The sequence below is a fragment of the Chelonoidis abingdonii genome, chromosome 4 (genome assembly GCF_003597395.2).
Source record: "Chelonoidis abingdonii isolate Lonesome George chromosome 4, CheloAbing_2.0, whole genome shotgun sequence".
In the NCBI taxonomy this organism is placed as follows: Eukaryota; Metazoa; Chordata; order Testudines; family Testudinidae; genus Chelonoidis; species Chelonoidis abingdonii.
This window is the reverse complement of record NC_133772.1, coordinates 130,102,001-130,114,077: the sequence shown is the minus strand read 5'-3', so window position 1 is coordinate 130,114,077 and position 12,077 is coordinate 130,102,001. Positions and strand designations below refer to the sequence as shown.

At 43.2% G+C, this 12,077-nt stretch overlaps 1 protein-coding gene across 4 annotated transcripts in view; it reads right to left on the bottom strand.

Annotated features, from left to right (window-relative positions):
• Positions 1-617: 617 nt before the first annotated feature.
• Positions 618-12,077, bottom strand: part of EVL (Enah/Vasp-like) — a 247,198-nt gene continuing 235,738 nt past the window's right edge. For 3 of the 4 annotated variants that reach the window (XM_075065682.1, XM_075065681.1, XM_075065679.1), the window contains 6 exons: positions 9,562-9,625; positions 7,353-7,419; positions 7,191-7,250; positions 3,619-3,685; positions 3,113-3,170; positions 618-1,224 (listed from right to left, as the gene is read on the bottom strand). In XM_075065682.1, coding sequence (XP_074921783.1) covers positions 1,187-1,224; positions 3,113-3,170; positions 3,619-3,685; positions 7,191-7,250; positions 7,353-7,419; positions 9,562-9,625 — 354 coding nt within the window. In that variant the 3' untranslated portion in view covers positions 618-1,186. The remainder of the gene's footprint in view (positions 1,225-3,112; positions 3,171-3,618; positions 3,686-7,190; positions 7,251-7,352; positions 7,420-9,561; positions 9,626-12,077) is intronic. The other variant, XM_075065680.1, reaches the window with a different exon arrangement.

Sequence of the window (12,077 nt, the reverse complement as noted above, 5' to 3'; positions counted from 1 at the left end):
AAACCCCTTTAGAAATTAAAAGTCAGGGAATGGGGTTGGGATTTCTTGTGGGAGGCAGGAAGGGAATGAATGAGAGAGTGGAAGGGTTAGTGGTGGTGGTCTGAGTGGAGCAGTGGGACACTGGGTCCAACTATGGGTCAGGAAATGCTACTGATGACAATATGAGCTTGCAGGGCTGTGACAGACTCTAGGATGCAGTATTTCCAGATTCTAGTAGCCTGTTTGCAGTCTGGCTCTGGTCAACATAGACAGCAGGCAGAGATAAGACCCTGTGCCTCAACTGCTGCAGGAAGATGGGGCTAGCAGCCAGCTGTTCCCCACCGGGAGCTGCTGCACAGTTGGCATTGCACTGCTATGAGTGGTCAGGGAAAGGGGAGTAGGTAATGAGTTGCCTGCTTGGCCAGATTCTGATGTGCAGGTTAATGCTACATTGACAGGCATCTCTTGCTTGTTTTATTAAAAATGAATATTACATGAGATTTCACAACATGCAGGCAGCCCTGCTCTTGTGTTCTCAGCAGAGCCTCCAAAACCAGCAAGAAAACACACCACAGCAACACAGTGAAATTAAAGTGCAAAGCTAGAGCAACTAATGAACAAAACCAAAAGCAGGGCCATATGGACAATAAACAGTTTATTACCAATATGAACACAGATACCTTTGTGCACTGACGTACCGTTTTAATATTGTGATAACTCTGAGTCAAAGACCTTGTCGGCTGACAACTAACATGTCTCTGTTTCTTCTGGTGATGCCACAACACATTTCTGTTGGCAAAAGGTCTTCATTTACATTGCAGACTACCAGTAAAATTACTTTGAAGTCATCTATTAAAAGCAAATGGTTCACATGTTTTCTTACCTACTACTAAAAAGAAACATAATACATTTAAATAAGCAAATACAAAATACAAAAAAGGCTGACAAATCTGATGTGCTGTGTCAAATGAAATCTAAAAAATCCAGAAATTTCAAATTTAATATTTTCTTTAGATTAAGACTTTTTAAAATGAAGCAAATCCAAGGCAGCAGCAAGCTTCAAAGTGTGCTCAGTCTGCTAATAAAAAGGGTTTAAGAACAAAGATAGTGCAGGTGTCCTCTTTCACCATCTTGCATGACCTTGGTACACTTAGAAATGGTCCAATCTTCCCAGCATCCTTAGTACCTCGCAGATGCTGTGCAGTCATTATGTTGTACTGATTCTACTCAACTCCTGCCTTATGGCTGGAAAACCAAACCAAAAGGTTAATTCAGACAACTACTCCCAGTGACAGGCAGTAAATACTCAGAGCCAAAGGCAGAGGTAGTGTAAGTTATGGACTGGTAAGAGGATGCGAGTAACTTGCATAGCAAAGGGGGCAGAAGGGTGGGATTGCAGCTGGGGAAAAACAAGAGGACGCAGTAAGAAACTTGTGTATGGAAGGTTGGAGGGGTGAAAGGACTGTTCTCTTTTGTACCTTCTGACACACACTTAATTGTTGCTTTTCCTGTTAAAATTTGCCCCGGTGGCCTCCCAAATTGCACTCCTTGTGTCTGCTCCCACTTCCATTGAAATCAAAGGCAAACCTCCCACTGATTTCAATGGCACCACAATTAGGCTGCCTTACACCACCAGTAAGTTGCCCCGAACCGCAAATCTTAGTCAAATAGTATCAATTTTTTCCAATGTCTTTTAACAATACATTATATTAATACACACACAAAAATAAGGTTCACATTTCTATAATACTGTTTAGTGCTTTATAAGTTAAGCCTCACACAGCCCTTGTGTGTACATATGTACAGGTCAAGAGGTCAAGTATTACAGCATAGGTCATACAGCCAGGTGGGATCAGAGCCAAAGAATTCTGACTCTCTTTCCTCTACCCAACAAATGGACCACACAGTTCATTCTATACTAGTGCTGATGTGCATGGAAAAGTCTTACACTTCCTATTGAGAATCACAGCCTATAGAAATTTGTATTCTTTTTATGTAGTTTCATAATAATTCTAGAAAACTGTATTTTGCTAGAATATGTTTAAAAAAACAAGCTTATGAGACAAACAAATCTTCTGAGATTTAGATTACAATCACTGCAGCTGTGGAGAAGGGGGTTTTGGCCCCAGTGTATGCTATTACACAATTTGCTGGATGCATTGTGGGGAATTCTCAGAACCATCACCCTGATACACCAATGCTCTGAAATGGTACCACCTATAATTAATAAATTCTCATACAGGAAATTAGGGGATGGAGTTGTAAATACTAAATCAAGATTTCTTTTTGCTTCTTTTCAGTTGCCTTAGCAACAAGTTCAATGACCCCAGCAATTATGTAAGGGAGTGTTTTTATTGCTGTATAAACAATATCCTTTGGTCTTGAAACAGTACTAGGTTATGGGTGTTTTCTCTGCTAGAACAGCAGCCAGTATCGGAATCTAGTCAGTTTGTTTAAGGTAGGGCAAAACTTACTGAATGAACAAAGCCACACACAAGTGGAGAAACTCAGTTTTGTTCTATGTGAGGATTTAAAACCCTATTGTATTTACCACAGGTGAGAATTCATAGCATAGCAGAGTAACTGAAAGACCAACGACAGCAGAACTTCCTTCTTTCTAGTCTGCATTTAAACCTGTGCTGGCTGAGCTTTGAGCATCTCAGTTAGATATGCATGAAAGAGTGCAATCTTTGTATTGCTGGTAAAAATCCCTTACATGAAGCTTTGATGTACATACACAGTTGACTTTGAAATCAGGATGCCAGGTAAAAGCTATGCCATCCCCAAAAGGCAAAGCAAAACTGCTGAAAAGATTCAGACTGAATGCCTCATGTTCAAGCTTCAAAACAGCACACACAAACAAGGCATGTAAAAATGAACTGAGTGATCAAAACTCAGTATGGGTAGATACTGCTGTCTCTTGTGGTTCCACTCCAGCTTCTGAGCAATAGTCACATCCATACTTGTCACATCTATTTCATATCTACATATAACTAATACATATTTAACAAAGAACTTCTTGGAAAGTAGTTGTAAAACTACTCTATGCAGCTTCTGTTTTCTTATGTGTGATCCTGAGAGATTTCACTCAGATTCAAAACTTATCAAAATCAATTATTTTCCTATTTCTTACCATCAATTATCTCTTCTTTCACTTTGTGTAACTCTCTTACAACTTCCTCCAATATTTCCTGATGAGACAAAAAAAAAAAAAAAAAGATGTGTGTTCAGAATTCCATGTTCTCCATTATGGGCTGGCCCATGTAGATGATAAAAACCCACTACTTCTGCCAGCTAAATAACCTTACTCCTTAGGTCCAATGATTCTGTGTTCTGGACTGTGTTCTGACTACCAAAGGGCTTGAGTTCTGTACCTGCTGATGTACAAGGGAAGATGGGGGTGGTGTTGCCTCACAAGCATTTTGATCCAATAACAGTGGGACTGTTTCCCTCTGAGCTTCAAGGAACCACTATGATCTACTCTGATCTCCTCCATACTAGGAGTTTGTAAGTTTGGGCAAACAGAAAGGCAAAAAGTGATGTTTCTATTTTCATTTAGCCTGAACAGTTGCCCTTCATGTATGACAAACACAAAGGGGAAAAACATATCAAATTCCCTACACTCAAACATCCACTCACTTGTTTCATTCGATCAAAATCTAAGGCATCCATAGCCACATCATTGCTGCTGCTCACGGGCTTCATCCTTGAGAAACAGAAACAAAGGATAAAAGACCAAATCAATTCTCTGCAATGTTTACTCAGCCATGTGGTGTTTGCTACTGTCATTACGATTAAAGTATGTTAATAGTCACTGGCTGCACAACACCTAGACCAGCAGTTCACAACCGGGGTCTGCAGCCCCCTGGGGAGGGGCTCGAGCTGGTTTCAGGGAGCTGGGGGCCCTGCAGCTGAAGTGTGGGGCTGAAACCAGGAACAGAACCACAGAAGGCCCTGAGCCTCAGTGCCCCCTGGGGGTCTGATGCCGGGAGTGAAGTCATGGGGGTGAAGCTGGGTGTCCCCAGCTCCAGTTGGGCTGAAGCCGGGAACTGAGCTGTGGAGCTGAAGCCCCGAGCCTTGGTGTCTCCTTTGGGGCTGAAACCGGGAGTGGAGTCAGCAGTGGTAGAGCTACTGGTAGCCTCCCCTCAGGGCTAAAACCCTGAGCCCCAGCATCACTCACGGGGCTGAACCCAGAATTGGAGCTGTGGGGCTGAAGTTGTGAGAGCCCTGGCGCTCCCCACAGTCTAAAGCCCTGAGCCCCAGTGCCCACACAGGGCAGAACCCCAAGCCTGGAGCCCTGAGCCCCCCCAACCTCACAGTTGAAGCCCCAGCCTCCCCACCCCCACATGGGGGCTGAAGTCCAGAGCCCCAAACCCGCTCTTGCCACTGGGCTCTGGAGTTTTTATAGCATGTTGTGGGATGGGGTAGGGATCTCAGAAAGAAAAAGGTTGAGAACCCCCAACCTAGATGAAATCTCCAAACAGCTTTTGAGTAGGTTAACTTTTTTAAAGTTCCATTACTCCCTCTTGTGCCATTCCTGAGTATTTTGCAGCCAGCGTATCTTGCGAAGCAAGCAGCACCATACTGCGATAGCAGACTGCAGCTGGTCACTACCATCCAGCAAAAGAGCTTGTTTTCTAATCTTAAAATGCAGTGGAGAGGCTGAGGAGTGAATTAAAATGTAGCACTTTATCCAAAGCGTTCTGGTCAATGATATTAAGTTCTAGATAGTTCTGTGGCTACCTTAGGGTGCACTCTTCATGGCTGTTAATTATTTACAGTGACAAGGCGGGTGACGTAATATCTTTTATTGGACCAACTTCTGTGGGTGAAACAGACAGCCTTTTTGAGCTTACACAGAGCTGTTCTTCAGGTCTCAAACATTCTTAGTGCCCAGACCTGAAGAAGAACTCTGTGTAGCTCAAAAGCTTGCCTCGCTCACCACCAGAAGTTGGTCCAATAAAAGATATTACCTCACCCACCTTCTCTCTCTAACAGCCTGGGACCAACATGGCTACAACACCACTGTGTAGTTAGTGTACCAGTGCTGAAAGTTTGCAAGATCAATGTCTGACTCAAACATTTGAAAATTAATTCTCTCCTCCATACCTGCATTTCCTATAAAATAAACACTGCCTTGACTGCTCAGGACTTAGTCAGCTGCTAAAATAATGGTAAAACCAAAAAAGTGATGTTTGCTTAATCTAACCGTGTTAGGGAATGTAGTCAGCAAACCATCCCATTGCTGAGTCCTGCCTTAGACAGGCTGAGTGGTAAGGCTGTGAAGCACAAGCTGTGTTTCTTGACCCAGTGTCCCAAAGACTTCAGTTTGTGTAACTATACCTGAGTCCTGTCTCTTTTCTATTGCCAAGGGCACCACAGTGGACGTTATTGAGAGTGCTGACTTTGTTAGAGTTAGAGAGGCTTGCTTTGTTAAAATAGCCAGTAGAGGTTATGAACCCTATTTTGAAATTGGTGACTCTTTATGAAGTGTTTTAGAAAAAGATCAAGTGGCCTATGCCTAATGAGAAGATTTCAGCATTGGCTCTGCTATCTTAATGTACAAGTTCTTTCTTAGGCATGTCTTGCATTGATTCCAGTGGGCCTTTAGCCCAAGAGAGAGCTGCACAACCAAGTCCTTCGTGTTTCCTAAATTCTGATCCTTACGCTGCTCAAATGAGCTCTGAGCAAGATTGTGAATGGGGTTTTCTGAAGGGACTCAGTCGTGGTCTAACTCTGATTGTCGTCAAATGCCCACTGACTCTGCTGGAGCAGAGCTGGGCCAACAGGGAGTGCTTTTGAAAATCCCACCCATGAAGTGTCTGAGCGAGAGAACAAGCAGAGAAGTTTCTTGTGCTAGAACTAGAACAGAATGTGAATTCACTTTCCACTGAACATCCTCCAAACAACAGTGGTCTTACAGCAGTCACCGCGTGAGCACTTGGTAACTAGCTTCAGCGCAGCACTTGCGAGGACAGGGAATACTATGATCATCTGTGTTTAATGAAAAGTGGTACATGTTTAATGGCTGACATTGTATGGTGGATCTGGAATAGACCCAGGCAGCCAAATTTTGCCTTTAGTTACACCTGTGCAACCCCACTGAAGTCAAGGAAATGTGGGGCAGGATTTGACCCTGGTCTTTCACACAGTACCCACAGACATCTGCCATCATGCACTTATTTTTCTGTGTGTTAGCAACACTGTCGCACAAAATAACAGTCAAATAAGGGAAAGTGTTTGTTACTGAAATGAATAATTTAAAGCACCTATGTCCCACTGCCAACCTCTAACTTATCCCAACAATGCTCAGAGCTCTATACGATAGCCGCATTGTGGTACTGGCCAAGGACTGAAAGGAAGCCTCTTTCTAGCTTTCCAATGTCACACTTTAACCTTTCATTACCTGGGATTAATGTATTGTGCCTGTAATTTCGCCATTTGGACGGACGGGTTTTGTTGTACTCCTCCCTTTGACTTTCCCACCTACAAAACCAGACCGCTCCTGTCTGCTCTTTCCTGGGTGCCCTCTCTGGTGGCTCCTATGCTGCAGTCAGCTTCATTTTCCCTTCCCCACTCCTCGCTGCACATGTTCCTTACTGCATGCAAAAATAATTTTTCCTCTCCTGGGTGCAGACCCCCAGATGGATTCTGCTTTTGAGTGTTCTCAGATGCTGGGCAATGAAAGTGTCTCCCGTTAAGAAAGATCACCCTGCAAGATCTGTTGAGGAGGGTTCTTCTGGCTGTTAGGTGACAAAGAGACCCACCAGGCAGGGCCTTGTCTTTCCTGTGGCACAGAATGCTCCCCATTCACCCCAGAAACAAGAGACAGGACCCCAATTTAGGAAAGCACAATAACATCACTTAATCTGAAGCATGTTGTTAAGTCCCATTGACTTCAGTGATACTTAAGCAAATGATTACTTGAATGAGGGCCCAGGGATAGAAATCATATGGCAGTTCATGGCACTACCACTCAACTCCCTGAGCCAAACTTTCTTTGATATCAGGCATGGCAAATTAACAACCACTCCGCCCAACTGAGACCAGCCTCTGGCTCAGAGTTAGTAAAGCAGCAGACAAGAGCAAATCACAACAGGCTGAGGACAGTCACAACAAGGACAAATGAATATTAGTTGCTGCCCCAACAATGACATGATTTCCCAAAGGACAAGCTGAGACAGTTAAGAAGCCAGATCATTTTTCAGTACCTAGAAGATAGTTGGGATTGTGTGGGGCTCTTAGCTTCAAGACTCTTCACTGATGGATTTCTATGGCAATGGAATGAAATAAGACATGAATTGAACATGTTATGTAGATGGCATGCTTATAGTCAAGACTGTGCCACTATTCTAGAGAGTAATGAAGCTCACCTAGAGAGTAATGAAGATACAGGCTTTTCAACAGAATTGCTTCTTTCCCATGGCTTCTTCCCAGGGTCTATAAAGTAAGAATGAAGAATTACTATTAGTTCTGGTTTTTTTTTCCCCCTTGCACAGTAAAAAACACAAAAACTGTTTTTCTTATACATTTATTTAGTCAGCTGGGATGGATGCTTTACAGAGATGTATCCACGGGAGCAGATAGGCTAGCAATAAAGAATATTAATGACTGCTGCTTTTAACTGGGACAGTATTAGTAAAAATCTATGCAGAGGAGGGGCAATGAAATTCAATTCCCTTAAGCTAGTGCCAACTAGTTAAGTGATGCTTAACCTCATACTAAAAAGACGTGGAGTTCCGAGTTTTGCTTTTTTAATACAAAAAAATCACTCAAATAGTAAAAGAAGAAATATAGAATAAATACTATGAGTATAATTTTAATTCAATTACAATATTTTCATTTAGTTTTTCTAGACTTTTTTTTACATTTAAAAGGGCCTCTTCTCTTAATTGCGACAACTGTTTAATCAAAATGACAGACATGCAGATCTCCAGCTGGGGACCATGGGCCACTAGTGGTCTCTGGATCCTCCCTGGTGGTCTGCAGTATGAAGCATAAGGGTACAAGGGAGCTGGGTCTACAAGAGGCTCTCATGTTTACAAAGTGATCTATAGAACAAAAAAAGGTAGAGAATCTCTCTGATAAACCCAATTAATTAGATTCTGCTGCGTGTGTCTAATATGAATAAAAATGCTATTTACACTTTATAATGTTTAGTTCAAATGTCAATGGGACAACAGAATTGTAATGTATTCGGATATCTCCGAAGGGATGGCAGCATTACAGCTATGCAAATCACCATGGAGGATTTCATATGGTTCAAGTTACAAAATGCCAAACCTCCTGTATATTTTTACAAAACACTCAGCCAAAAATACCCAGTTTTTCCTGCCTTGGCATATCTAGGAGCAGTATATAACCTTCTTTTGTGAAGTACCTTACTATGAGCCCAATCTTTCTGATTCATGTAGATCATACGTGAGCAGCCCCACTGAAGTCAATGAGATACAACTTGTGTGTGTAAGGATTTGTAGGAACACATGAACCCTCCGAAATACAATTCTTAAGAGTATTACTCAGTTCAAGAGCTTAGAAATCCCTAAAATCCTACAGCTCATCCGTATGCACCCTTTCGATCTGATCCTTCCTCATCGTCACAACAAGCAAGCAAGCAAACAATGCCTTCTATGTTCAAAAGTGATGCTGGTCTGAGGGACCCAAAGGACTGACTAAGGCCTGGTCTACACTAGGAAATTAGATCACTATAACTATGTTGCCCAGAGTGTGTGTGGAAAATTCACATCCCTGAGCAACGCAGTTAAACCAATCTAACCCCCGTCTAGACAGCGCTATGTTGATGGGAGAATTCTCCTGTCAACCTAGCTACTGCCTCCCAGGGAGAGGTAACTATGTGGACGGGAGAAGTCCTCCTGTTGGCGTAGGAAGCATTGTCACTGAAGTGCTACAGCAGCAGAGCTGCCACTGCTATGTTTTAAATGTAGATAAGCCCTAAGTGCTCATTTTATTGGAAGGGTTTCCTTGTAAGGCTTACAAGGCCCAGGACCGTCACCAGGTTGTGTCTGTATGACTTGTAGATGATCTGTTATTTAATCTCTGGTTGTCAACTTCATCACTGAAAACCATGTTAAGGGCCCAGTTCTGTTAGGTGCTGAGCCTCTCTAACTTCCTTTGTTTGGCATGGCACCTTGTGGGATTAGGCCCACTGTGATTAGCAATTGCATTAAGGGCCAGATCCTCAGCTGGTATAAATCAGTGCAGCTCCCCTTAACTCCCATAACAGAAGCATATGTAGATACAAGCCAATGGGAGATCTGACCATTAGGAATTAAGATCTGTATCCCCAAATGTATTTAGCGGCCTAACTCTCATTGATTTCAATGTGAGAGAATCTGGGCCCAAACAAGTGGATTCACTGTTCTGTCTCTATGCTGATCAGAGAAGAAAATTCACATTCACCCTTTATTGCTCAAAAGAGATTTTAAAACAAAAACTATTTGTAGACGTTCTGTTAGTAAATCCCCCTTACTCAGAGCTAAGATAATGAACCCAGATTCCAATGGTAAAATGTTTCACCAGATTAAGGAGAAGATGAAGAGTGCTAATAATGAGATTTAATACCTGAAGAATTCTGCTGCTGGCTAGGGCCTCGTGTGACTGGTGAAGGCGAGGTGCTAGCATCTTCCTAGAAACGAAAAATAAGATATTTCCTAAATTTTGACTCAACGTTTTTCAAGTGAACAGTCACTTATGGATGTGATGGACTGTGCTCTCTGTTTATCCACAGCATAGGCGGTGTCAGTGCAAGCTTCTTGCCCATGTGCCTCAACCCAGATGTGAGGGGACCACCTCAAAAGGTGAGATGGTAGGTCACTCCCAAGTCCATTTAAATTCTGGTCGCTCCACTAAAACCGGCAAGGGGGAACATTCGGATGGGTGGTGTTTTCTTCTTCTTTTTAGTGGGAACACTTTTCTACTGGGAACTCACCTGAAGTCCACCAACTCAGGTCACTGAACAGGGCAAACGGTAACGTCCCATCCCTACCTACCAACTAGGGCTGGACTCATGCTCGTGACTGAAAAGTGTTGGCTGCCGTTGCCCATTCTTTGAGCTAACCAATTCCCAAGTTCAGAAACTGACTGTACTGCTGGAAAAATACAGGCCCAGATTCTGGTCTGTTATCCCCATATAATTCCACTGATTTCAGCTGGATTGCACAGGAGTAACTGAAAACAGGATTTAGAGCAATTTCTCCACTAATGATGGTAGTAGCAGTTTCAGTTTATTTAGCTATCCTAACTAGGACATTAAACATTTCTTCCTAGAAATTGGGCTGACGTTTTATTGGGGTTTACATAAAGGTAACAGAGCAGAATCTAGACTAATGTATTTGACCTGTAAATATTATTTAAGAGCTTTCTGTGACAAAGCACTTAACACGTCAGCTAAAATGAAAAAGCAGTCAGTTAGTTTGAATGGCTGCTGGCTTTGCATTAGGCTTGACAGAAGGTACCAAAACAACAATAAAGGCATTGCAAAGTTGTTATTGTTGCACAATCAATGAGTGAATTCCAGAATCATCACACTAAGGAAGGCCTGTTAAAATGTGACTAAACTAAAGCTCTGAGTGGAATATGAGCTCATGGCAAAGCAAACGGCAAAGCAGACTGTAGCATTTAACAGCTGAGGGAGAGCAGCATTTGGGTAATTGTGCCTTTCATTTTTAGGTAAGTGATTCAAACCCAGGCTTCAGGAAAACATGTGAGCAGAGTAGATGACCATAAAGGCAGCTACAGCCCTGCTCACCTAGCTAGCGGTTACACACAATGGCAGCCTTCACACTCACGGAGTGCAAGCACCCTCAGCACTGTGGTGGCAGCAAGCTTCTCCAAATGGGGTGGGAAGCCTTGGGGCCATGCCCCAAAGAGGAGAGGGGAGCAGGTGGTGCTTTGTTTTTGAAGCTGGTGCTCTCTGAAGCTGTAGCGGAGGTGTGCCTAAGGCATGATGCCTCTGGACTTTCCTGCACTGGCAGTGAGCCTCCACAACATGGGGCTCTGCCTTAAAGGCACTACAAGGCCATAAGCCAACAGCGACAGCGCCAGTGGGCCCAGTCGCCTCAGCAGAAAGGCAAAGGACTGCATGGGAGTGATGACTGCACTACTCCTGTCCTCCTAGACACGCTGCCTCTAGGGGATGTCTACACTGCAATCAGAGAGGTGACTGCAGCATAGGTAGAAATACCAGCTAGCTTTGATCTCTCTAACTGAAATGACAATGGCAGCGAACCCACAGCAGCTTGGGTTGTACAAGCCTGCCTGGGACCCTGGGTATGTACTCAAACTGCTAGTCCATGCTGCCACAGCTTTGCTGCTATTGTCATTTGAGCTACCTAGATCAAAGCTAGCTCAGGTATTTCTACACATGCTGAAGTCACCTCTGATTGAAGTGCAGACATACCCTAGGTATGGAGATCGGTGGGGAAGGTCTCCTGGGCTGTAACTGTTCTGTGGATAAACAAAGGACTTCAGTCTACTGGCTGATAATGCAGCTCCTTTCACAAGCACCAAGTTCACTTTAAAATGAAATCAAAACCGAAGCCCTCATTTGATCTTTTAGAAGACAACAAACATCCAGCACACGGACAGAACAGTTAAAACAAAAACGCACTGAAACTACTAGCCCTACGTGAGCCCAAATTTCATGTTGTTTGATCTACCAAACTGAAACAAGTGGATGCTTGATGGTATAGAATGCATTTACAAAGATACGTTACAGCTTTTGAACAGCTCAGTGGCTAAAGTACTGTCCCACTCTCCATTAGAAACCTGCTTTAAGTGTAACCTGTCATCTGCAGTGAGCTGATTTTTGCTATAGCGAGAGGTTAAGTAATCTACTTTCCAAAGTTATCGTGTATGATGGATGACACAGGCTAGTTCAGCTGATGTCTGCTGCCCAGGGATGCAACAAGCTTGAACTAAAATACGTGGAACAGGTTTGAGATGAGATGCTAATAGGATTTACCACACAAAGGGCTTTTCCTTTTGGGTGGCACAAATATTCCTGAGGGATAAATGAGGGGAAGCCTCTTCAACCTTAAAAACATCACTGTGAGCATAGTGCAAAGAGGCAACCACTG